Source organism: Homalodisca vitripennis, chromosome 8, assembly GCF_021130785.1.
Source record: "Homalodisca vitripennis isolate AUS2020 chromosome 8, UT_GWSS_2.1, whole genome shotgun sequence".
Classification (NCBI taxonomy): Eukaryota; Metazoa; Arthropoda; class Insecta; order Hemiptera; family Cicadellidae; genus Homalodisca; species Homalodisca vitripennis.
Window position 1 is genome coordinate 29257649 of NC_060214.1, and position 27754 is coordinate 29285402.

The 27754-nt window shown below is 34.5% G+C and overlaps 1 protein-coding gene and 1 long non-coding RNA gene across 2 annotated transcripts in view; both read right to left on the reverse strand.

The window, feature by feature from the left end:
* Positions 1-26003, reverse strand: part of LOC124367462 — a 38096-nt gene extending 12093 nt beyond the window's left edge. The window contains exon 1 of the mRNA XM_046824288.1: positions 25293-26003. Within this exon, the coding sequence (XP_046680244.1) occupies positions 25293-25298 (6 nt within the window). The 5' untranslated portion in view covers positions 25299-26003. The remainder of the gene's footprint in view (positions 1-25292) is intronic.
* Positions 2759-11147, reverse strand: LOC124367463. Its single transcript, XR_006922903.1, has 3 exons — positions 10980-11147; positions 4592-4653; positions 2759-2855 (listed from the first exon to the last, which is right to left on the reverse strand). It is a non-coding gene; the product is annotated as an uncharacterized LOC124367463 (long non-coding RNA).
* Positions 26004-27754: the final 1751 nt, after the last annotated feature.

Below are 27754 nucleotides of genomic sequence, written 5' to 3' on the forward strand. Positions count from 1 at the left end.
TCTGGAGTCATTAGTCTGAAGAGATCCAAAGAAATTGGGCGACGAAGAAGCTCAAAACGAACCTTTCGACGTCAGAGACACTTATAAAGAGCTGAAGTGACAGTCTCATCGCCTCATCAGGTGCACAATTGAGTGCACTAAGATGTTTCTGACACGATATTTAAGCACGGTGGAGCAACTAAATGTGCTACACCTAACGTAGCTGTGGTAGGAAGGGTTGATTCAATATGAATGTTGAGTTTAGCTCAGTTCACCTTACACATCTTCCCTATTGCAATAACATTTTGTTTCAACCACATATGCGTATTAGTAGTAGTATTTATATACTATCCAAGTCCTGTAAAGTACCAAATCAATACTTCCTACAGCAATATAAAGATGCTACATCTACTGTATGCTACATACTACACACAGACTAATCATACACGGTATATATAGTTTTGACTTATCGTTTTGAAGAATGTCCCAGCCAACCGACACAGCCTGTCATGCGGGCCAGATGTCCAGCAGTTGCGTGAAGCGTAGCCAGCGCCAAACCAGGATTAGTATGGTATAAAACTATAGGTAGGATCTTCTTTGTATTTTACGCTTCGGAGACACTGCAATGTATAACACAATATTTACTATTGTTGTGTTCATAGCAACAATACAATTGAATTGTTTGAAGAAATTTCTATATTCACGTGATTTAAAATAAATTTGTAATACTTGTTAATTTCAGAAAGTTTTGTTAACTTTGATTCATATGAATATCATCCTCGAAAAAAGTCGTGTATGTCAAGAAACTAATTTCCCTTTAATATTTTTTTCAAAAAATTGTAACTTATGTGGAATTTGTGGGATGTGGAGTTATTCTTTTCTCCTTTTTTTATAGTACTTGACTGTACATCTGGCAAGACACCAACGATTTTACTTGTAAGCAAGAATCTATAGATTGGTCTACTTAAATCTGCTTAACAGTATAACGAGTCTTGTGATTCATGAATTTGAATGATTGGAATACACACGTGTTTTAAACAATTTTGTGAGAATTAATGAGCAACCTTAAAATAAAAGAATATCAGGTGGTAAAGAGAATTCATTTCGGAAGTCTTGGTCAGCCGATGGAAGAAAATACTGAACGCAAACAAATAATAATAAATTATTTACACAATCCAAACAGTTTTTTTTTTTAGAAAGACGTAGTTTACATTTTATACCACAGAAATCCTACAAATTCGAAGACAAACTATTGGTTTAAACGAGCAATTTTGTGTTTACAAGTGACATTCTTAATATTTTTTTATAACTTTTTTCGTTGCTTGAACTGAATTTTGTTAAATGTAAACCAATGAGCCATGACGTATGTTTATAACCACTAACAGTAACCTCTTACGCCTGACCCTTATTTATTCACATGACGCACAATAACAGATAGCACATATTATGTATTATGTATGTATTATGTATGTATTATGTATAGTGTACTCACGCGTTTCCAACACTTTATGCCCATCACACAATCTCAAGTGCTTAACAAATTTTAAGAAAGGCTGACCCCCATTATTACCCTTATCCGCTTGTCCTTAAGTGCCACATGTAGTTCAAATTTTTTAGCCACTCGGTCAAGAATGTAAGTTAAAATCGTAATTTGATAAAAAATGTTACTCACTTTATTAAAATATTTTAAAAATTGCATACTTATAAAAGCCAATCGAACATATGATATAAACACTTGGTCTACATAATTTTTCCGGACATATGCCATCATTCAGTGAAACAAGAAATCAGTAACACTTCGTTTCAAGATCTGCAATCAGATCTTCTTCAGGTAAATAACTAACCTAATACATAATTACAAAACTAGATTAAAATAAATCATAACAAAGCGTTGTGACACACGTAAGTCAGGAATCACAACAACTATGTTGCCGCGTTACTGCCAAAATAGAGTAAAAATAAACTTGAAATATTATCCGGCGGTGGGCCTAGTGGTTCCAATGTTCTTAAAAATATTGCCTACGAAAATTAATCACTTATGAAACTTCAAAATTTTACCTCCCTTAAAAGTTAGCGACGCCTCACATACCACGGCGTCAGAATTCTTGGCTCGACATTATAGTTCTAATAGCAAAAAGGAAGAAGGAATCAAAGTAGAATGGGAGAAGAATGCTATCTACTAGAAGTAAGATTCGAGCTCGAAATAGGCGTACTCAAAGTTGAATTTTCAAAAAGAACTCAAAGTTGAATTCTCAGAGAGAAAGAACTTGAACTCGAAGTACTCAAAATCTTGGAAAGAAAGAACTCGCTTAAAACAAAATCACAACGGGATTAGTTATTTATCGTGACAACTTACAATCACGAAAACGCGGTCTTGTCAAAAAGACATCACCACAACTTATCTATTTCAATCTGGCAAAGAAAAAATTGTCACAGGTAATTAATTTTACTATTTACAAATTTAGCCTAAATTTAAATAGATGTCGCGAGCAAGCAAGGTAGGCGGACAGTAGGCTACAAATTTCAAGAGAGAAAAGATTACTACGCGTGCCAACTAGGTTCCCCCCCCCCCCCCACCCCCCCCCCCCCCCACCCCCCCCCCCCCCCACCCCCCCCCCCCCCCACCCCCCCCCCCCCCCACCCCCCCCCCCCCCCACCCCAAGAAAAACTTATATAAATTATTGCAAATACATAGAATTTTTCAGATAATCTCAAAAACAAAACAACTTGTACTTTTTATTTTACCTACCAAAAAGCAGGCCAAAATACTCCAAAATGCTGCAGAAATCCCCACAGGTTGCTTGGATTTGACACTATGCAAGCTTTCTTAAAACTCTTCAAAGTTTGTTACGCCTGGGATTTTGATCCCTTTTTCTCTGAAAAAATTAAAAGATATTGAGAAATCACAAAACAAACAATACACTTTACTATTAAAACCTTTTGTTTACACATATTGATAATTTACCTTGTATTACCAACAATAAGAAAGGAACTATTCTTAAAATGCATAAAATTAGAACAGGAAAAGCTAAAGGAACTTAGTTTGTTTCATGCTATTCACTGAAGAATTCGAATATTTATACTTCCTATGCCCATAGTAAATTCTAAGAGATCTATAGAATCAGTGCCACTACATGTATAGTTTTGAGGTTATATCTTATTCTACATAATGGGTGTAAAGATTATCGGAGGAAGTTTTTGAAAGGATTTCTAAAGTACCCCACTGTGGGAAGGGGTGGGTAGCTCAAAAATTTTAAATGAAATGAGTGATACCTCAACAAATTAAAGTTCTTGGTAAGATAAAACCAAAGGAAATCCATTAAAAAACCAATCCATTCTGGCCATTTTTTTCTTAATGGATATTGTTTGAACAAAGGTAATTTTCTAACTTCAATAATTGTACGCTATGTTGGAAGGTGTCAACTTTCAAGGCCTCTAATTTTCACAATTGTTCTTTTCCAAAATCATTAAAATTAGGTGCCACATGTTTATGTTTACTCAACCTAAACTTAAGATGCAAAACCCCATGTTGACCAATTATTCAAAAAACTGAGTTCTGGAACTTACGTACGGTAATGTACAAAATAAAATATATAAGTAGCACAAAAATAGTTAAGACTGCCTACATTGCTTTATTTGAGTCATATCTGAAATACGTCTTAGAAGTATGGGGAGGCACCAGCAGCACATACCTTATTCTCATTGAACAAAAAAGAGCAGTTTTGTATCACCGGCAGGACTTCATTTCAAGAAAGCTACCAAGAGACTTTCAAACTAGAGGCCAAAAAACCAATCCTGCTAACAATTATCTCAGGACAACCCAAACACATTCATATACACAAATTAAAACACATAGAACGCTTTAAACTTTAGTTTGCCACACCGCCGCTTAAGCCTCTTTGGTAGAAAACCGTGACACAATGAAGCTCTATTCTTCAATAACTTTCAGGATCACTTAAGAGAAAAGCCATCCCAACATTTCAGGAAGGCACTATCTGAATGATTGCAGGAAGCATCTCTCTACACAGAGAATTCATTTCTTAATTCCTAAACTTACTCTGTCCTTGAATTCAATAGTCCTCTTAAGCTTACATAAATAACACAATTCACTATATCTTGTTTAGCTTTAAAATATTTGCAACTATTGAATTTTTTGAAATGATATAATTGATTAAATTACCACTCAGATTCTTACTAAGTAATATATTATTAATTATTGTGAATGTTAAGCTGGTGGTGGGTGAAATACTAATGAATCATTATTCAACAAAGGGTTTCATTTACAACTCTCAAATTTTAACAAATTAACTTGAAGTATTCAAAATCTGAAGCATTCTAATACCATGTACTATTTGGCAATAAGGAGTTTTATTTTTGTCTATTAGGAAGATTACTAAATTCCTACTATTACTAAAATATTATTGTATAAATACCTCTAGCTATGTTTTGGTTAATTCATAATACAATGACATTTTTCAAAAAAAATATTAAAAATACCCATAGCATTACTAATTTTACTGAGTTTTTTTTTAATGTTGGTAAAATGTTTATATTGATCAATAGAAACTGTCAATAAAACATGTCTAGATATTATCAATCAAATAATACCAACTGTGCCAACTCCCAAGCAGTTGAGGGCCGAACTGACCCGTCCAGGTGCAAATGCAGTTGTATCTGAAAGTAAAAAACACTTTAAAAATATCTAAATCTGTTCATTGTACATTTTTGTATGTCATATGATAATATACATACTATTCACAGTATAGATTTTTTCTGGTTGAGTGTAGTCAAAGATTAAAAAACTGCTTATTACGCAACCAGAAATTACATTACCAGATACCCAGTGTTGAATCTCTCAGAATACAAAGCTACACAAATAAAGAATATAATATCAATAACTACATCCGAAGATAAAATCACTAGTTTGAATTTTGAATAAGCTCCAGTTCACCTTCCTTTCATTGCAGTGTCTGGTATCTGACGCTGTCTCAGACTTGACTCCTGGAATCTGTAGTCTTGTTCGTCTGAAGAAATCCAAAAACTTGGCGAAGATGTTAGAAGCTCAAAATTAGACACCTACAAATAGGTGAAATGGGAGTCTGTCTCATCAGGTGCACAATTGAGTGCACTACAATGTTTAACGCCGTGGAGCAACCAAGTTTTCTACACTCAACGTAGCTACGGTAGGAAGGGTTGATTCAATTTGAATTTGAATTTAGCTCCAGTTTAACTTCCTTTCATTCTGTCAGATACCAGACGCTACAATACAAGTAGGTGAACTGGAGCTAAATTCAACAATTCCAATCAGTGGCGTAGCGAAGGGGGGGGTCCAGGGGGTCCGGACCCCCCCCGAAATTTTTAAGACATATTAAAAAATAAAGCATGGAGCAGGAGAAAAAAGGACAGTGATCATTAATCTTGTCTACAAACATTAAATTGATTGAAGTGACCGTTGTTAAAAATATAATTGTCCTTACGTTTAAATCATAAAGTATCAAACGATACTTTTGGGCTCGGCCTTTCGGAATAGTGTAGTGTAATCACGGTATTTATATAGGGCGCGGGTCACGTGACGTCGCAAAGTATACCTGGACCGTAACACGGCGAACAGTTTAAATTAGCGACCACTTCGTTCAAATTCGTATTGGGGACGTAAAATGACTGCTTAGAATTAAGTTACGACGTTGATTTTAGGTGTCATTAAACTGTAAAAGTGTATATAATTATCGAAAAAAAATCATTTTCGGTCGGAAAATACACTCGAAAAACTCTACTGATTATAAACTTCAACTAATTTGGACTTCAGTGATTGAGGTAAAACGTGGTGTTTTCGATTGAGTTTAGGACGACGATTTTTTGTTATCATTAAACTGTTACACTGTACCTATATAATTATCGAGAAAGAAAATCACTTCCGGTCGGTAAATACCGAAGAAAAGCTCTCTACAGATTCAAGTTTTGACGATTTTGGATTTCATTGGTTGAGTGGTTGAGGTAAAAGTGGTACTTAGGATTATGTTAGGACGGTGATTTTAGGTATTAATTCAACGCCGACTAATACATATATAATTATCGAGAAAAAACAATTAAATCACTTTAAAATTAGCGACTTTTTTCCTATGGAGTCCCACAGGGATCTATACTTAGACCAGTCTTGTTCCTTGTGTACGTCCGCAGGCTGAACTCATCGCTCCTGAGAGGGAAAATGGTCTAGTATGCTGACGATACAACGCTCTGCATTAAAAGCTCCAACAAAACATGAATTAGAAATCATTTTCCTTTTTAGAATTCATGTATTCAGTTTTTTTCTAAATTAAATCTGAGGACCAACAATTCCAAATCAAATGCACTAATTTCTGTTTGCGGCAATGAGAGATTGAGGATGGCGCTGCTGTGATGGCGGACGATGTCCTGATAGAGGAACTTATTCCACCAAGTTCCTCGGAATGTACCTTGAACGAAGTCTGACTTGGGACGATCACATTGAAAGTACCTGCTCAAAGGTTTCTCCAGGCATTTATGCTCTACGGTCAAAATTTTGCTCCCGGGATGTACTAAAAATGGCTTACTTCGGCCTTGTACACCCCCATCTAACGTACGAGTTGAGGCTATGGGGCAGCTGTTCTAAATACAAATTTGAGCGAGTATTTAGAAGTCAAAAGAAAGTTGTCCGCATCATTTCAAAATTGAAATCCCGAAATTCATGCAGAGATGCCTTTAGGGAGCTTGGATTGCTAAATTTGCCCAGTCTCTACATCCTCGATGTTGCCCTGTACTGCCGATTTAAGTGCGAGTTGGTCCGGGGCAGGGACGTCCATCAATACGGGACAAAAGGCAGGGACAACCTTCGGTTACATCCGCACAGAACAGCCGCATTCAAACGTTTGCCATCTGAGGTTGGTGTTAAGCTGATCAACAAGCTCCCTGATGAAATGCAAAAAATTTGAATGAACCAACAAAATTTAAAGCTCGATTGAGACACTTTTTGGTGTCGAGGGTGTTCTATTCAGTGCAAGAGTTTATGATGAGCCGCTGGGATGAAATTTAAAGTAATTGGATCATCCTCTATTTCTGGTGGTAAAATTTAGAAGATTTTTAAAACGTATGGCTGAGTCTTAGGAATGAGTGTGGACTGTGTATTGAACGGGTTTGAATGGGGGCAATTTTAAATAGATACATATTTCTAAATAATTTAATTTGACGATTGTATGCAATTTTTATAATTGTTGACACAATAAAAAGTATTATTTTATTATTATTATTACTTCCAGTCGGAAAATACCAAGGAAAAGCTCTACTGATTCAGATTTTGACGATTTTGGATTTCACTGGTTGAGTCGTTGAGATAAAAGTGGTACTTAGAATTATTTTAGAACATTGATTTTATGTATCAATTGAACGCCGACTACTACTCTATATATCATTATAGAAGAAAAATTGAAAAAAAAATCACTTCCAGTCGGATAATACACCGGAAAAACTCTACTGATAAGAAGTTCCGATTACTTTGGATTTCACTGACTGAGGTGTTATTTCATTTTCCTTAGTATATTCCGATCGAAGTGATTATTTTTGGTTTCTTTCTCGATAATTATATATTTATTAGTCGGCGCTTAATTAATCTCTAAAATCAATGTCCTAACATAATTATAAGTACTACTTTTACCTCAAACCACTCAACCAGTGAAATCCAAAATCGTTCAAAACGAATCAGTAGAGAGCTTTTCTTCGGTATTTACCGACCGGAAGTGATTTTTTTCTCGATAATTATATAGGTAGTCGAGTACAGTTTAATGATAACAAAATCGTCGTTCTAACTCAATCAAAAATACCACGTTTACCTCAAGAACCGAAGTCCGAAGTAGTTGAAGTTCTAATCATTAGAGTTTTTCAGGTGGTATTTTATTTCCGACAAAAAGTGATTTTTTTCCGTTAATTATATACTCGTCTACAGTGTAATGATACCAAAAAATCGTCATTATAACTCATTCATAAATACCTCAATTAGTGAAATCCAAAGTGGCCGAACTTCTAATTTTTTATTTTGTTTTTCCGGTGCATTTTCCGACCGTTAGTTTGATCTGTACCCGAGCAACGCTCGAAAATTTCCCTCCTTTTCTAAATGGTTTTCGGCCCTCAGTGGCCCAATGTCCCCGAAGGGGTATTTCATTTTTTCCACAGAATATAGTTGAGTCAATTATACGCTTGAGTGAAGCTCTGTTTTTGGTTCCTTTTCTTTCTTATCCAGTGAATCCAACATCACTTTGGTGCCTTCTACTCGGCCAGAATCGAACTTCGTAAAGTTTCTGTAGCTATACAAGAGAATTTTGTGGTTACTAGAGTTGCTGTGAGAGTTTAATTTGCTATTACATCTTTCCACTTTCTATAAGGCGTAGTTACTAAAGCCCATATTTTTGGTATTTACCTTTTACCAGTGAACTCATTGGCAAAATAACACACAAAAACGTCCCCCGGATCCGCCGGTTTCGGACCCCCCCCCCCGAACGAAAATTTCTGGCTACGCTACTGATTCCAATTGAATCAACCTTTCCTACCATAGCTACGTTATGTGTAAAATCACTAGACTACACCAGAACCAATCAAAATCAAATCAAAATCATTTATTTCTCATTGACATTAACATGTATCGAGAATTTTCAATATGTATAAAATAACTAAATACTAAAAATATTCTTATTAAAGTTATTGCTATATCTGGTAAAACTACAAATTAAAAATATATTGAAAAACAGTACTAATGATAGTTTTACTTGTAATGTTGGGTGGGGCACAAAAATTCAGAGAGTGAGTAAAAACAGTTTTTTACAAGAAAGTCTTTTAGTTTGTTTTTGAAAGATGCAAGTGAAGTGCTGGCTTTTAAATAATCTGGTAATCTATCATAAATTGAAGGATTAGAACTGTTTATTTCAAGAGTTATGGTACACACTGATATAAAATACAGAGTTTGGAAAGTGCAGACTAATGTTACAGGATATGTTCAATGTGTTAAAATGTACAGAATGTTCTATTAGCCTTAACTCATTTGCCTTAGCTCACTTTGTTTATAGTATGTCTGTATAAGTTTGTTCACTTTAAAAATGTGTGACACAAAAATGGTTTTAAGAGTAATGTTTTTGTCATTTTGGAATACTGTATTTATCTTAGAAAAACTTCATTTATATTAAAACAATAGGATTATACAAAATTTACCTTTTAGAGAAAGTAGCAAGAGACTTAGTAAATAACCCAAACCAGATTCTTAACCAATCAGATACTCGTTCCTTATTATAAAACATCAAAAGTTTGCTCTGTAGTGTAATACGTGAGGAGTCAATTTCATAACTTTTTTACACATTTAGTTAACTTTGCTTATTATGGTTGTTTTCAGAATTAAATTCTCTACAATCGGTATTAGAAATAACAATTTGTTTATTAGTCATTTAACAATGTTATTGGACATCAAACATTTAAGACTATGTTTTTGTTATTACATTTTTGGAAAATTTCATACTTTTTCTCAAAAAACTGTTCACACTACAACCTCTAGAGTGGTTTTATTTGATTTTTTCAGGTGATTTTCCTTATAAATCCACCTTATTTGAGTTAAAAAGTAAGAATAAAACATCTCAGAATCACTTAATTTCACCAAGTGAACTGAAAACAAAGCAAAATCTTTCACCAGCCATTACTCACTAATGGAGCATTTCCGGACCTACCTTTATATAACATTTTTTTCTTATTTTTAGCTCTACAATCACGTCTTAAAATATTTTACTATATTTCTGACTCACCCTGTATATATAATTTCAATAAACATTGAATCCCAAAAAGTACTTGCTCCACCAGGACTCGAACCCGGATCTCTCACTTGCCAGGTATATATATAATGTATTTATTTATTTATATATTTTGGACTTTCCCATTTGTTTAATTAATGTTCTTTAACTCTAAATTGTTAAAACTAGTTCCATTTTGATATCCATTAAGTCTTAAGCGTAATATTAATTTTAAGTGTCTTTGGGCAGAATGCAGACACTAAACAATACTAAATAATAACTGCTTGTGGTTAGGTTTTTTTTTAACCAAGGACAGAAATAAAAATGTATTAATGAAATACAGTACTGTAATTAAGATTTAGAATGTTTATTGACAGTGAGATATATTCACAAGGGTTCAGTGGTCAAAGATAATTAATTAAAGCTTGAAATAGCTTATTAATATGTCAATTTAGCAATTTATTTTTATCTTTGTTCAGGGTCAGTTTATCAGGGCCAGCTGATTGTGCTGGTGTTGACAATTATTGCTGAATAAGAGCACAAGGGCAGTGATGTAGTCCTAACTTTCAGAGGGGGCCACCCACGTTTTAGTTTACTATTATTATTACTGACAGGAAATGTTGCATTTCAATAAAAAAATTAAAGTGTAGTTGATAAAATTAAGTAATTTATTTTACGGTTACAATACGAGAGTGATTTTTTCCATACATCTTTTTCTCCAAATCTTTGGGGGGGAGGCATGGCCCCCATAGCCTCTCTCCTACATCCACCACTGTATGAGCAAACACAAATGGCTTGCACTTAGGAATAAATAGCCTAATTATATTAGTTGTCGGAAAAGAACTAATTAAGAATGAAGGATAAATATTACTTGAAAATTAGATGTTATGTTTTAAAACTTATAGTTAGTTATTCTTTCTTAACTTCCACTCACTTGGCTTACTCTATAATATTTGTTCTCTAAGTAAACCCATGTGCTAGCATTGTTTGAGGGAGTATTTAATTCAAAACCATGCTGTTTGATTTTGTCGTTGTTTCTATTATAGGTGCAAGAGACGCGAAGAAGAAAATCCTTCCATCCTAAATTATATAACCTTGCCATTAAAAATAAACTGTGGTTTTTTTAATTTTATGATATTTCCCCCACTATCTGTGCTCTTAAAATAAGTTTAAATAATTAATTAATTACTATTTTTAATAAACACGCAGCATTATTATAACTACCTCTCTCTCATAACGTAATGTAGTTTTATTCTAATTTAGCAAAGTTTTCTCTTTATCTAATCGTCATCTCACCCATTACTCAAGTAGTTTTATAGTAATTCAGTAAAGTTTTATCTTTATCTATAGTTTAACGTTTGACAAAAAGCAGGTCAAGATAATCAGAAAATAACTTGCCTTCTTGCGTGGTATGGTAGGCTCCATGACTGGCGTAACGTGGGCTGGACTTGCAATCAGCTGTTCGACTCTTCACTGACACTCACCAGCTGTCGTCAAGGCCACGCTCTAGATACGCATGAAGAATCTACAATTTGATAACTGTATTGTTCTCTCTACGTTCAAATTCAGATCAGACCAGACCGAGTGCCAACTTGACTGTGCTTGTCCTCCCCCCCTCCACAACAACCTGTCAGACCTTCTAGATCCACGTTTGCACTACGTAGCAGCATAGCTATCTATATAGCCGAGTTGTACGGCTGGAGTTTGTAGCGGCAACATTTAATGCCGGGTCCACACCAAACCAACAAAAGAAAAAACAAAACAGCAACTCAATGTTTCCCAACATTTTTGAAACAAAAGCGAAACATTTTCGGCAACAATTTTGTTTTGTTCGTGTTTTCAACAACTTTTTGTTTTCCCGTCGCCTGGCGGTAAAGATCAAACTGTTGCTGTTTTGTTTGTGTTTCTGGCAACTTTGTTGGTCTAGTGTGTACGCTTTCCACAGGAAGAAAACAAAACTTAAAATTTGTGGTTCAGTTTGTCTCGTGCTGTGTGCAAAATGACTTCATCGGGAAAAGCAATAAAATGGAGTGTTGAAAATACATGTAAATTAATCGAACTTTATAGAGAAAGTAAATTGTTATGGGATGCCCGACACCCTGATTATAAAAATCGTTATAAAAAGGCAGACGCCTTAAAGGAAATAGGAATATTGTGTAATGTTTTCTTCAGAGGAAGTAGACAGAAAGATAAAAAAACATCAATACCCAGTACCAAAGAGAATACAGAAATTATCAGTTATTGAAAAAAATCCGGAGCTGGTAAAACTTTCGTTTCGAAGTGGTTTGGTTATTCACTATTAAGTTTCTTAAAAGATAAAAACAAGCCAAGACCAAGTGGGAATATAGGCGGATTATCGAATACACAGGTAGATATTTATTTATTTATTTTTATTTATTAGATATAAAATTTACATATATTTATGCATTATTTATTTACTTATATTTATTCATTATACATTCTATCATTTTATCCTTAAAAATCAGTACTTTTGCTCAATAGATTAACAAAAATTTTAACTGCCATGGAACTTGTTATTAGTTATTAATAATTAGAATAATAAATCATTAAATCAATTAAAAAATCATTTTTCCCCTAAAAAATCAGTACTTTTGCTCAATAGATTAACAAAATTTTAACTGCCATGGAACTTGACCTTGCTCAGACATAAAAATTCAGCAAATTCTTTTCTTATTTCCATAGCTTCTACAGATGATTTTCTTGCAGTCTGTTGTAGATTAAAAAACGACTGTAAAGTTTGTTGATCTTTTCTCCATGCGCCATCTTCTAGTGTACCACTATCAATATGTTCTACATCAAAGCTGTTTTTGGTGGATTATATTTATTTTTCGACAAGACACACCTTAGATAATTATGCAAACAAATGCATGCCAAAGTCACTTTTTCTACCTTTTCTGGTTGTAAACAGCATTGGTTTGCGAAACACTCGAAACACAGACGCTAAAATGCCAAACACATTTTCAAACTATTCTTCGAGCACGTGAAATTCGGTAATTGAAGACACGTTCTATTGACCCCTTATCTTGATGGCGCTATATGGTTTCATAATGCATGGTTTAAGGGGGGAAAGCATCATCTGCGACTAAAACATAAGGACTTTCTTTGTCCCTTCCAAGAAGAACACGTTTTTGTGGCAAATTTAGTTTTTCCTTCAACCAATAGTTTGTAAAATGGCGTATTTTTAAAAACACCTCCGTCAGAGATTCGTCCTTGACAACCAACGTTTGCATACAGAAAATTATAATTTTGCGTCAAACAACAGCAAAAAGAACTACACTGAATGTTCCTTTATAGTTAAAAAAATTCACTGCCAACTGAATGTAGGTGCCTCGATTACAATGTGCTTTCCGTCCATTGCGCCTATGCAATGTGGAAAGTGCCAAAATCTTGTTGAAATCATCGCTAACTTTTTCCCATTCCTCTTCACTTTTAGGAGTCTGAAATAAAATACAAATTAAATTTAATTGAAAGTTCTTATTATATATTTTTTTAATATACATTTTTTTTAATATATTTTTATGCAGTTTTTAATAACATACATTCTTTACTTTACAGGAAAGTGATGATTCAGACAGTGATGAAGAGGCAAAAGAATCCGAAACAAATGACGATGATACCGCTAGCGTCAGCCAGAGTACAAGTAATATGGGAGAATTACAAGAAAGCTACGAAGATTTGCAGGCTCAAAAGGAAATTACTGATAAAAAAACACCAAAAAGCTTAAAAGCAAAATCTACCACACCAAAGAAAAGAGTTCTAACCACTAGTGAGAAGCAAAATGCAGAAGTTTATGGAATGCTACAAGAAGTATATAAAAAAAATCAGCAAGGAACATCTGTACAACCCGATGATTTTGATATATTTGGTGAGCTAGTTGCTAGAAAAGTGCGAAAACTTCGTACTCCTTATGCGCAAGCTACTGTGCAGCATTTGATCAATGATCTTCTCTACAAAGCAGAAATAGGAGAATATGACCAACCAAAAAAAACACAGAAACTCAAGAGCAATTGACACCGTTCCTTCATTTTCGATCTCCAATTGCAGTTCACACTAGTTCTTACAGATACAAACAACCACAATTATATGAGTCCAGATAGCATTCGGTCTTGCGCAAGTACCCCTTAGCGTTGGAACCTACTCAAAATCCAGGCGGCATACAACCTTATTCAAACCCACCCAGCGTTTCAAAACCTACGAGATAACTGACTAGTCCGTCTTGCTCATCGAATCAACATACCACCCAGATTGATGAATCCTGGCCAGCTACGCGGATAACAACAAATGAATCAGCTCAGTCATACATGTAATTTTCAGATACATTCCAAATAAAAGTTATTTTAAAAAAATCAGTTTATTTTTTTAACAGCTACATATTAATAATGTTAAATTTTACCTTGACATATGTATTTAGGGCACTTATGAGAGCATCGCAGGTTTCTGGAATTATTACTGATATTGCCTGTTTGGATACTTTGAAAAGATACATCAGACTCTGGTAATACTCCCCAGTTGCCAAAAATCTTAAAGTAATCACTAAACGTTCTGTTACACTAATGGCATTTCGAAAATTTGTATTTTTCTTCTGTATCGAGGGTCCAATGATTTCTATTAGATTTTCAAGATCAGTACTGGTCATTCTTAAAAAGTTTTTGAAGCTGCATCGCATTTCTCCACTAATACCTCTATCGTCTTTTCTTAAATCTTCCAATAGTTCCTCAACATAGTTTTTTTGTCGGTTCTTCAAGCTCGGCCTAACCCAAAAACGTTTTTTTTTTCTTTTTTTGGTTTAGGAATAGAAAACCAGCTGCCATAATAAAAAATAATTCATTGTTCCTTTGTAATTCCAAATTTCGAGCTCGCCACCATTTTCTATCGGGATCACAAAGTTGACTGATTTTTGTTTTCATAATGTGGACAGCAGTTGACAATTAGTTCTGTTTTCGAAAACTTGCAGTTTTGTTGTGTTTGCTGATTTGTTGGAGTTTTTGTTTTGTTGGTTTGGTGTGGTGGTCCCGGCATAATATATAACCAATTGTAAACGATCTGCTTTTCTGAAGTTATACCTCAGCTAGGCCACATAACTTCTTCTATTTTACCAACCACCAATGGAAAACTAAATCGAGCTCTTTACTGCTGTCTTCAAACTATCTCATTGTGAATTTGTAACCCAGCTTAAAAGTTATACTATAATGCGGTTTTTTGTGCAACGAATCTTTATACTTATTTCTTCGTCGGCACAACAACACAACCGTATACATAATTAAAAATTGTGTTGAATGCTCCTTTAAAACGACCATTACAGTGCATAATGTCTGAAAAAATTTTTGAAATACGAGTATGCGTGTTTGATTGTTGGACGATAATCCAGGTTTAGCAGGACTTTGCCAGTAGACCTGTTACTAACAAGTGGGCGGGCTACTTGATTAAGTCGAAAGTGATCAGGTCAGCTGACTGTCAAGGTCACTCGACCGGCCGCAGCTGGCCCAATAATAAAATAGCTGTCCGGTTGTAGACAGTTCGCGGCGGTTGGATGCACGAACATGTATTATCGAATAAATCATTTTTATAGACTATCGATCCCTTAGAGAGAATAATGTTAAAACATCCAAATTAATCAACAACATTTGAAACTATTAAATCCAAGCTAACGTGAAATATTTATGTACAATTTACTATTTTCCATAAAATAATATTGTAACTGGTCAATTATTGTAATATAATTATAAATTAAAAAACTATATATCAAATAACAATGTATCGTTCCGCTATTGGTTGTCCACACGATTTTTAGTAATCATCCTTTATCATTTCTTTAATACATTGAGGTAGATGAGCTGGACATAACGGTTTCTTTGCAGTTTTATCAATTGGATAAAAGGATTGTTTCGTTTTGTTAAATTAGGGGAACTGGATATAAGTTATTTGCTAGCCTACAATTCTTTATTATTCGAAGGTTAATTCTGGTTTATTGCGTTAATACGTATTCTAAAAGTATGGTGTTTATTTAACTACAGGTCGAATTTTATTTTGAAAGGATATCTTTAACGTATTTTGACGACCTATATTTAATAATCTGGTTTAATAAATCTAAACGATTACTTTCTTAACTATTTCTATTAGGGCCCATGGTTTTTAGGTATTGTCAGATACTTTACTTCGATTACTTATTCTAATATTATTTAGTTATAATTAGAATAAGATGGCATTGACAGATATACGAAAGTTGGCCAGTCTTGGACATGAGCATTTCTGTAACTGAGGCGACCATTGGAAATTAATCAGCGCAGACAGAATCGGGCTTGGCAGATGGCCAAGTCTTTCATGATGCCGTCAGAAGATAAACATGACCGCCCTACCACACCAAGCCGTGTTACTTCAGCTGTATAACGTTTACAATTATTTATATGATTAGGTGTAAACACCTGCAATATTCATTAAATTTACACTAATTCAGTTTGTTTATCTTTATATTGGGCGTAAAAATAGTAAGAAATTGTTGTATTCTTGTACATTATTTTATATCTCTTAAGGTTTCAAGGTGGTGGACGACAAAAATGTAAACAAAGAGTAATAATTATGCATTGTAGAGCAAAATGGAAAAGTTATTTAGAATCCTGAGCTCATTTGTTGTTGAGCGTTAGCAAAGTCACGAAGAGCTGGAAAAAATAAATTTTGTGTATTTGTCCACACGATATTAGGAGAAACCTATAGACCTATATTCAACTAACCTATAGAAAGGATTACAGGGACCTTTGCCACCGTTATAGGTTATAAAAGGTATAACAGAACGTTTCGAGGGTTGGAACCTATCCTCTTCGTCAGGTGGGGAAGGTATACAAAAATAACGAAAAGAAAGTAGTAATAAAGAACATGTGCAACATCGAGTTCAATGGTGGTGCACGTCAGTCCAAGGGATTGTGCCGGGCAAAATTGTTTGAATTGGTCTTATGGAGGTAATCATAACAAGAAAATCGTAAACATATTTGTATGCAAAATATACGAGTCCATTCATTTATCATTTTAACGTGGTACTTAGTAAATATCAGCATTGTGCGAATTAATATTTTACACTACTAGAGTAGAGTGGGGCAAGAGTGCGCACCTAAGCTTGAAGCAAAGCTTAGCTATAAAAGGAATTCTTTAAAAAGAAATAAAAAATTAAAATAATAGCAACATTTACATAGTTTTCGATCAACATTAATAAAATTTACTTTTAAAATATATTTTTTGCAATAAGCATCAAATTACAAAAACATTGCAAAAACGAACTTATGCCCCATAGGTGGGGCAAAAGTTCGCAGGTAGTGGGGTAGAAGTTCGCACTTTTTTGGTTGAAATTTTTTTATTTTTTATCAATCTACAAACAAACCATTTGACAAAATGATACTTAGAATGGTAAAGTGTCACAATGGAAGTCAACAATAATCGCACACAAAACCTCCTACACCTTCATAGTTTGAGCAATCTTCATGCACCATTCTTTACACAAAGAACACTGGAGCCAGTCTTCTTCTGGTGGGTCAGTATATTCTTCCTCACAGGCTGGACAAATAATTTTCTCTTTTGATGAGCCTGCTTGGTCCTTATTCTGTGATGATCCAGTAGGCCTATTTTACTTTTGATTTGGTAGCGGAGTCAGAAGGGAACAGCTTTTTTGCTGGATTTTTCTTATTATCTACTTTTTTCAAGCGTTTCTCTTCCCGCTTCGTTCTTTTCATTTTCTTTTTCTTGAAGCTTCAACTTAAATGGTGAGCTCGTTTAATATCTCGGACTTTTGTTTTTTGTTTTATCTCTTTTGCTTATGGGCTCTCTTAGGGAGCGGCTTAATGTCTGCTGGAGAAACCCATGTTTTTCTTGTTGATTGAGCTGACGAAGATGGTGTTGTTCGGCATTGGGTTTTGTGGGTGTCTCACCTCCGTCATGTGCTGGTGTCTGAATAATTTTTCCTGTTGATTGAGCTGACGAAGTCGCTGTGTTCGGCATTGTTGTTGTGGGTGTCTCACCTCCGTTTTGTGCTGGTGTCTGAAGAGTTTGCATATTGTCCTCTATAATTGGTTCAACTGGAAAACCTTGATCGGTTACTGAGCTTGGAAGGAAGTCCTCTTCACTGAATATGTATTTATTGATCGGATAAATCCCGCATTCTTTAAAGCCATTGATTCCTCTACCCATTGTAGCAGCTTTTGGGTATGCTTCACCCAAACAGTTCTGATATTTGAAATTGAGTTACAACACGACCTGGATTGTTCACCATCCATTGGTCCGCACATTTGAGCAAAGAAGTCCTTTAAAGGTTTGAAAAAAACATTTGTCCAGAGGTTGTAGCTTGTGGCTACTATGTGGGGGAATTGTTAATAAGTAAATTTCATGGTCCCTGCAAAAGTTTACAGCGTTAATGCTGATGTGAGATGCATGGTTATCCATTACCAAGAGCACCGGGTTGTCCTTAGAAGAATGAATGTGTGTGTTTGGAAGTGCTTTAGCCATTCTAGGAATATTTCTGAGTTGCTATAGCCTGAATCTGAACAAAACATGACAGCTTCTGTAGGAGCACCATTTAACAATTCTTGTTTCAGTCTTTTCCTGGCAAAAAACGATAGCAGGTGGAATGAAATTACCACTCGCACTCATTGCACAAATTACTGTTGTCAACTGACCCCTTTCCGCCATATAAACTTTTCCGACAGCTTTTTTACCTTGAACTGATACCACCCTTGGGGCTCTGTTTGGCACAGTAGAAATTCCCGACTCGTCATGTTGAACATTTTGAAGGGGTGGGGAACTTATGTTTTTGTCATCAATTCTTCTAGATTTTGAAAGAATAAGTCAACTTGAGGTTTGTTGAAGCCCATGATTCGTGACAAGACTTGTTTTTTTTAGGTACACGAAGAGATAACTTGTGTTTTTTTAAAAAACTTAAGGCCCACTCTTTTCCAGCCATTTTAGTGTCTTTATCAAAGGGATTACTAACTTGAGTCCTTGAAAATCCTTGAATGTCAAAACCATAAAAATGGGAGTCCAAATCGATGACGTGTTCTTTCAGTTGTGTTTCTTCTGCACTTGTGAATACTGAGACAAACCGCCCGAGCTTGGTAACTCCAGCTCCCTGAAACATCAAACGAGATCTTAAAAATTTGTTTAGTACAAAAAAATAGTTGAAAAACGAAATCAAGTTAACAGCAAAAATTCAGGGACCTTTATTGCCCTAATAGTAGCTAATTAAGTGATTCCTTTTTTTAAGCGTTAAAATACTTAATTAGCAGTTTTTTAAACATAGACTAAACGTGATATGGTTTTACCATTTTTAGTCTCTTTCTCAATGCTCCTTCCGTTATTCCCAAATCACGAGCTATACTACGTTTTTGACTGTCCAGCCTCGAGCATTTGTTTGGCTGATTCTAGCATTTCTGGAGTGCATGGTTTTCGTTCCGTTTTTCTCTTATAATTCCTAAAAAAAAGAGAAACATAAGTATTAGTGAAATAAATAAAAAATATTGCTAACAATACTATAATCAACCATGATATTAGGTCGACAACTGAAATGATTATTTTTAATAGGTATTAATTTTTATACACCAGTATTCAATAAAAGTTTTTCAGTGACAAATTTACATGAACTATTTTACCTGTTTTTAAAGTAAAAACATCATTATATTTGTTTAAAATGAACTAAAAACATTAAAATAATTGTTGTAAAATGCATGGGGTAAGAGTACGCACGCGGACTTTTGCCCCACTGTGCATTGCGAACTTTTACCCCAATTGTACATTTTACGTTCCCTGCATGCTGCTGCTGTCGGTGAGCAGACTGCAAACTATTCAAGCATATCTTTGAAAACTAGACAAAATGCCGTTGAAAACTATGCCTAACACAACCTCCCTATTTACTATGTGATATATGAAAACACGATTCTACGATTCTCAATATTTACACCAGAATAGGTTAAAAAGTAAACTTACCTCATATTATCCTAGGTAAAAGGCAGAGATCAACGAAACTTCACGTGACTGACACTACTAGGCAGATGGAATAAAATGGACGGTCAGTGATACCAACTGTTCATCTCTAAAAACTAAAATACCCTCAATGCGAACTTTTGCCCCGTGCGCACTCTTGCCCCACGTTACTCTAATGTATCTCCAGCAGCTTTGTATCTCAAGCTATTGGTGAAATTTAACGTTTTTCGACTAAGCTGCAAGAGATATTTTCTCTTTTGCACGCCTAGGCCTATTATTTATGTATCGATACATTTATTTTTCAAGTTTTTTTTGTTGATTCAAATCATAAATATTTAAAAACTAAACAACATCAACAAATATAAAAAAAATATTTAGATATATTTACAAGTAGTTAAACTGACCATAATGTAACCTAATTTTATAATCCAGCATAAAATTAGTAAGATAGTAGTACTTGCGGGAATTTCAACATCAGACATAGTATGCACATAAAAGAGGAGGAAAAGGTCCAAAAATATTAACCCTCAAAACACCATTAGAGGTTAATGTCTTGTTCGATAAACAAAATTAAAAACATTTCTACGCTAAGAAAGTTCTATTGTTTCTATGGCGCAATAATGTTAAATACAACAGCAAGCCATTAGCATTAGTGAACAAATTTAATATCATACTTAGAACAAAAACCTTTGAACAATGATCAGAGAGGGGGATTTGGGGGTTGTAACCCCCCCCCCCACCGATTCATACAAACATTCAAGATATATTTTAACTTGCATTAAACTGAAAATATATATTCGTAGTCGAACCATATCTTACAGTTCAGTTTCATTTTCCGTTTTGATATTGCAACTATAATATCAGGTAGGCAGTTTACAACACAACTCAAAATTACAGTAGGGGCCACGAAAAAGTGCAGTTGAGGGAGGAGCCTATTATCGCGTGACTTTGGATCAGCCAATGAGGAGTGAGCTACTACTACTTAGTTTTATGTTTGTACAGTTCAACACTGTGACAACGGTCTGTGTCGGCCGTGCCAGACACTTTCGTGACCCCTACTGTAGTAATTTTTCGGATTGGCGAATCCATCAAACTCGTAAGACTGACAAAAAATACGATACAGCCACGTTTCCCGCGATTCGGGCGAGCTGGCAACGAACGTTTACCGGTCAACTCATAAAATGGTCAAAGACATTTATTCAAATCGTGTTTGCCTCGTAGTTGACCTATCTATAAAAGTAAATGAATTCACTTTTAAATATCAGAAGTTAAGCAATAATTTGTTGATAGCCTATTGATTTCATATCATATTGTAGTCAAGTGTTCGCCAAAATTGTACTGTATGAACGCAATCAAAGTAAGGGAATATCGTGATCTTTTAAATAATGTTTAACGTTTTTATTTTACACTATACAACATTACAGTCTTTATGTATCTCAAAGACATAAAATATAAATAATAACATTTGTACTAGCAAGCTAATATTTATATCAACTCGAAAGCTTAGAAAACTTTATAAAGGCTTCCCGACTTGGTACAGAAGCAATAAAATTTTGTCCTAAATAATAATACACCTAAATCTGTTTTTTATCTCAAGAGGCAACGAGTTAAATAAATAATTTTCGACTGAAGTAGAATTTAGTTTTTATGAATTGTCTTAAAGTTACCTGTTTAACTTTCTAGTGATAGTCAAGGTCTGGAATTTACTGGAAAAGTTAATTTATTTTTAATATTTATTATTAAAAACAAATTTATTTTTTGTATTTACTTTTGTGATGTGTCTGACGAAGATAGCCTTGCTATCGAAAGGCCTCACAAAAATAAAAGTTTTAAGTATTGGATAGTGTGTTCTTAGTTATTAAGTTAATCGAAAAGACTAACTGGAGAAATAATGATTACATCTGGAAAAATCACAAATCAATCTGTCGCATTTTTGTAAAAAATATTGCCTCAGTCTAAGAAAAGTTAAGATAATGTGCATCCATGGAACACCATTAAGAAAGTGTTATTGATGAATTACACAAACACACAAAGTAAGACACAGGAACTATTTTTGTTCAGCGTCAGGGATGTTTATTCATCTGGATTATACCAAAGTAGAGATATGCCAAAGAACTGGAACAGTTCCATCGGAACGTTGCGGAACCGGAACGGACCTGGAACAGTTCACTTCTTCGGAACTCCATGTTCCGACGGAACAGGTTACGTGACTATAAGTTCCGCGCGTTATGGACCTGTTAAGCGGAACGATTAGGCTAGTAAATGTTCTATTTCCGCTCTGGATTCCAGGCAACCACAATATGTTCATGTGGCAACCTGTACTTAATTTTCTATTGATATATTCAAATCATTATTAATTTATACGTTAACAACTTTAGTGTCCGTAAACTTAACGAATGGACTTTACCAAATTACATTTTCGCACAGCTCTAGTTTTTCTCTCTAGCAATAAATCGATGAAAACGATGAAAAGTGTAAAATTTCCGTTATTATACAAGTAATGCGAAGAAATATATTTCTTTAATTTTAAAGTAACTGTTTTAACTTGGGATCAACAGTAGTAATTGAGTAGTAAAGTTTTAGTGTTTAAATAATGGAATTTCTTTTAACTATTATCTATTTATTTAATGCTTCAAGGTAGGCCAACCTTATAAATATATAATTATGTTTCAATTTCATTCATTGTACGGTATTTTATATCATTATTTTACAATATGTGAATTTCAATTAATTTCAGAAATATTTCTTACTGTGTTTGTTGTTGTTTGAGTAAAATTGTTTACTACACTGACATTATAGGTGGATGAGTGAATTTAGAATTTAAATTGATATTTGGGAATTCACATTCACAAAGTTAGATTGTTATAAAACTGTGTATCTATAATGTACGAAAACAACTTAAGCAGATAGACTTTGCTTCTAAAATTCAAATATCAGAACGTAGTATTATATTGTACCGGAACTAAATCACCAGAAACTTAAATAGGTAGACAAGCAATGTCGGACTAAAACGCCTGGAACTGGAACTATCTCACGGAACTAGTTCCGAGCCTGGAACGTTAAGGTCGGAACGGTTCCAGTTCCGGAACTGCCTGGCACACCTCTATACCAAAGTTATCCAATACACCGACCATGAACTTATATTCAAATACTTTGCAGGGATATCATTTACAAGCCACTTGCTCTATAAAGTTCAATAGAGCTAACATGTGGCACTTAACTAGACACAAGGACTACAGTGACACGCAGGGACTAGACCACAAAGAATTGTTGGTCTAAACTGATAAGGTAACTGGTTGTACCTTATATTAGTTGATAATGGATTTGGGGTTTTCCGACGTTGCCGGTTTTCTCGAGTAACAGGGTTACCATTTACTGACTGAAGGTCTTATAAATAATGATCATTATTGGTTGAATGTAAGGACCACCAAAATGTAAAAGTAAGAAAATTAAATATATTGTAAGAAAATATTATGTTTTGCACTCATACAGGCGCCCGGAGAGTAGCATATAGCTGTTTAGTTTTAAAATTCCAAATAATGAACTCACTATAATTGTACCTATATCAAATTTAAATGGGGAACCACTCCTAGATTTACAGACATTTAAAATGTATATCTCCAACTTATAAAAACTGCCGCCATTTTCCAGTATGGCTGTAAACCTTTCTTCCTTATTCAAAATGATAATTTAAGATGCGGTACCTCATGAGCGTAAAAATTTATTCAATGCTTTATGAGCCGCCAGTAAAGAATTTATTTGTATACAAATGATTGCACATTTAATAGAAACATTATTTGGTATGATAATATTAGATATTGATGAATCCGAAGCCATGTTGGCTTTAAATTAAAACTGTTCTGAGTTCAAATGACCAGTGAAATAGATTCTTTTTAATAGACCTTTTCATTGTTTTGATTTACATTCAAATAGTGTTCCCAAAGATTTTCGAGAACCCTAGAGGCCTGGAATTTTGAGTCTGGGCGTTCCCAGTTCCCACTTATCTGGGATTCCAGCCCTCGGAATTTACCCCAAAACTAAACAAAGAGACTCGTACAGCTCTAGGAGTCCTAGAACCTGGAAGTTTTAAAAGTTCATATATTTTGGGACCTCCCTCAACCGGGAATATGCCATATACCATGGGCGTATATGGTAGAAGAGGTCGGGGGGAGGTGGTAGGACTGGTCGGGGGGGGGGGGGGGCTGGAGCACGATCCCCACAGAAATTTTGAGGAATTTTAAAATAGTACCCAGTAGTTTTTTAAGCTATAACACGTTTATGAGGTCTTAAAGGTCAAACATTTGCAATGGGAACATTCCTGAGTGATTTTTTGAGGGCATTATATATTTCCAAAACTACCCAGTTAATCAACCCCCCCCCCCAATTAATTTTCTATATTCGTCACTGCAATATACTGAAACTATGAGGCCTAGTATAATCGGATATGAGCATTTTTGGTTGGATTTTCTGTATCAATGTGTTAAGATCAGGAATGTATTTTGTCAATTGGTACTGTGACGATACTAATAACACTATTGGTACCAGTATAATCCGCGTGCTTTCAGAGCTTATTAGGATGTTTCCGAGGTGATGTACCGAAAGCAATCTAAAGGATTTCATGAGCCAGTTGATACATGCTAAGGTACGTTCTAAAATGACGGGTTTTATGAACATCAAAGGAAATCTACCTAAGACTTGCATTTGACGAGCTAAAACGTATCGTTATATATGTGGTCCTAACTTTTCAGTTGTATACGATTAATTACTGGTACCGTTATTAATAGTTTTTATATAATATTAAAACAAAAACTTAACTTTTAGCGAAATTACTACAATTTTAAACATTATCGAACACTAGCCATTACCCGCATCTTTGCTCGCAATTTCGTAGGTTTTGCAGGTGTATGAGTTTGCCTTGTTGCGACGATCAATAAAACATTTCAAAAAGTTATATTTATTTATTTATGGCCATTGCCACTTACTCTAGTCTTGGTATGTTTTGTGTTTGTTGATTTTGTCTTCTTCCCCCGATCAAGAAAATATATATATACGTACACGGGTACGAGAAGCCTTCTTCTGCCAAAAGACAATAACGATAAGGTTTATATCTTTTGTCTTTAATATCTGCATTAGATTACTGACTAATCACTGAATGCTTAATATTTGCTCAAATATACACCTAAAAGAATATTTTTACAGACCTTTTAAATTTATTATCTGGAAATATACTATGAATAGAAAAATATATGATCTAAGCTAAAACCGATATTAAATATTTTCCAACACTCGTTATCGCACAAACAATATGTAGTAAAGTAATAGATTAGTAATAACACAAGCCACTTTTAATAACACTATGCATTAAGAACTATGCTTATTAAATATGAAGTATCCTAATAAAATATTTTATAAAATTAAAATACTTTTCAATAATTACACAATATTTCAATACAAAACTTGAACTGTATAGTAACGGACGAAGAATTACTATAAATATTTAGTAAGTAGACTAAGTATAAAAATAATTAAAAGTAAAATAACTGTAATGCAATTAATTACCTGCATGAAAATGTCCAAGGATGTAGTGCATGGAACGTCGATGTGCTGGAAGACAGTGACTTCGAAGAAGATTGACCGTGGGTGGAATGATGTGGGAAACACCTTATACGAAATTGAAGTGATGATAAAAATGGTGTTTGAAAATGTGGAGACAGGTTTTATAAGAGTTTGAAAGAAATAAGGAATAAGATCGAGGGGAAATATGGGTAGGCAAAACACTGTGAAGTCCAGAGCATGTTTAATACATTCAAATAAGTTTAGAAATAGAGAACAGAGAAGAAATAAGTAATAATAGAAACGAGAAATAAAAAATGTGACAAGATGTAAACGGAAAACATTTTAATGGGTGAAATGGACAATTCAAAAATATATTATGGAATGAGAAAAAACAGGTCAAATATAAAAAAGGTGTGGATAATAGAACATTAAGTGGGAAGCTATAAAACAAAATTAAGGCAATGTATGGAAATGCACATAATGCAGAATGTTTGGAAAAGGCCGGAACTGGGACAATGTATGGAAAAGGGCAGAATTTGAAAAATGTATGTAAAATGGCAGGATTGGGACAATGTTTGGAAAGGGCAGAATTGAAATAATGTATTTAACGACAGAATTGGGACGACGTACGTAAAATGACAGAATTGGGACAGTGTTTGGAAATGGGCGGAATTGTTACAATGTGTGGAACAGGGCAGGATTGGGACAATGAAAGAATTGGGATAATGTTTGGAAAAGGGAAGGTTTGGGACAATGTTTGGAAAAGGGAAAGGTTTGGGACAATGTTTGGAAAAGGACAAGTTTGGGAAAATGTTTGGAAAGGGTGGAATTGAAATAATGTAGGTATGTAAAACAACAGAATTGGGACATTTTTGGAAAGGGGCAGAATTTGGAATTGGGACGATGCACGTAAAATGTCAGAATTGGGATAATGTTTGGAAAGGGCAGAATTGAAATAATGTATTTAACGACAGAATTGGGACGACGTACGTAAAATGACAGAATTGGGACAGTGTTTGGAAAAGGGCAGAATTTGAAAAATGTATGTAAAAGGGCAGGATTGGGACAATGTTTGGAAAGGGCAGAATTGAAATAATGTATTTACCGACAGAATTGGGACGATGCACGTAAAATGTCAGAATTGGGATAATGTTTGGAAAGGGCAGAATTGAAATAATGTATTTAACGACAGAATTGGGACGACGTACGTAAAATGACAGAATTGGGACAGTGTTTGGAAAAGGGCAGAATTTGAAAAATGTATGTAAAAGGGCAGGATTGGGACAATGTTTGGAAAGGGCAGAATTGAAATAATGTATTTACCGACAGAATTGGGACGACGTACGTAAAATGACAGAATTGGGACAGTGTTTGGAAAAGGGCAGAATTTGTAAAATGTATGTAAAATGACAGATTTGCGAAAATGTATGTAAAACGAAAGAATTGGGACAATGTTTGGAAAGGGCAGAATTGAAATAATGTATGTAAAACAACAGAATTGGGACATTGTTTGGAAGGGGGCAGAATTTTGAATTGCGACGATGTACGTAAAATGACAGAATTGGGATAATTTTTGGAAAAAGGCAGAATTTGAAAAATGTATGTAAAATGACAGAATTGCGAAAATGTATGTAAAACGACAGAGTTGGGACGATGTTTGGAAAAGGGCAGGATTGAGAATGTTGTTTGAGAAGTATGTTAGAATGTTTGGAAAGGGCAAAACTGAAACAATGTATGTAAAACGACAGAATTGGGACGATGTACTTAAAAAGACATAGTTGGGACAATGTTTGGAAAAAGGGCAGAATTTGGATAGTGCATTTAAAATGACAGAATTACACACGGAAACACACCTTATACAAAATTGAGGTAATGATAAAAATGGTGATTGAAAATGTGGAGACAGGTTTTAGAAGAGTTTAAAAGAAATAAGGAATAAGATTGAGAAATAAGTTTAGAAATAGAGAACAAAGAAGAAATAAGTAATAATAGAAACGAGAAATAAAAAATGTGACAAGATGTAAACGGAAAACATTTTAATGGGTGAAATGGACAATTCAAAAATATATTATGGAATGAGAAAAAACAGGACAAATATAAAAAGGTGTGGATAATAGAACATTAAGTGGGAAGCTATAAAACAAAATTAAGGCAATGTATGGAAATGCACATAATGCAGAATGTTTGGAAAAGGCCGGAACTGGGACAATGTATGGAAAAGGGCAGAATTTAAATAATATATGTAACGACAGAATTGGGACGACGTACGTAAAATGACAGAATTGGGACAGTGTTTGGAAAAGGGCGGAATTGTTACGAATGTATTGGGACAAAGGGCAGGATTGGGACATTGTTAGGAAAAATGCAGAATTGGAGCATGTTTTGGAAAAGGGCAGAATTTGGATAGTTCATGTAAAATGACAGAATTAGGACAATGTTATCAGTAAAATGACAGAATTGGGGCA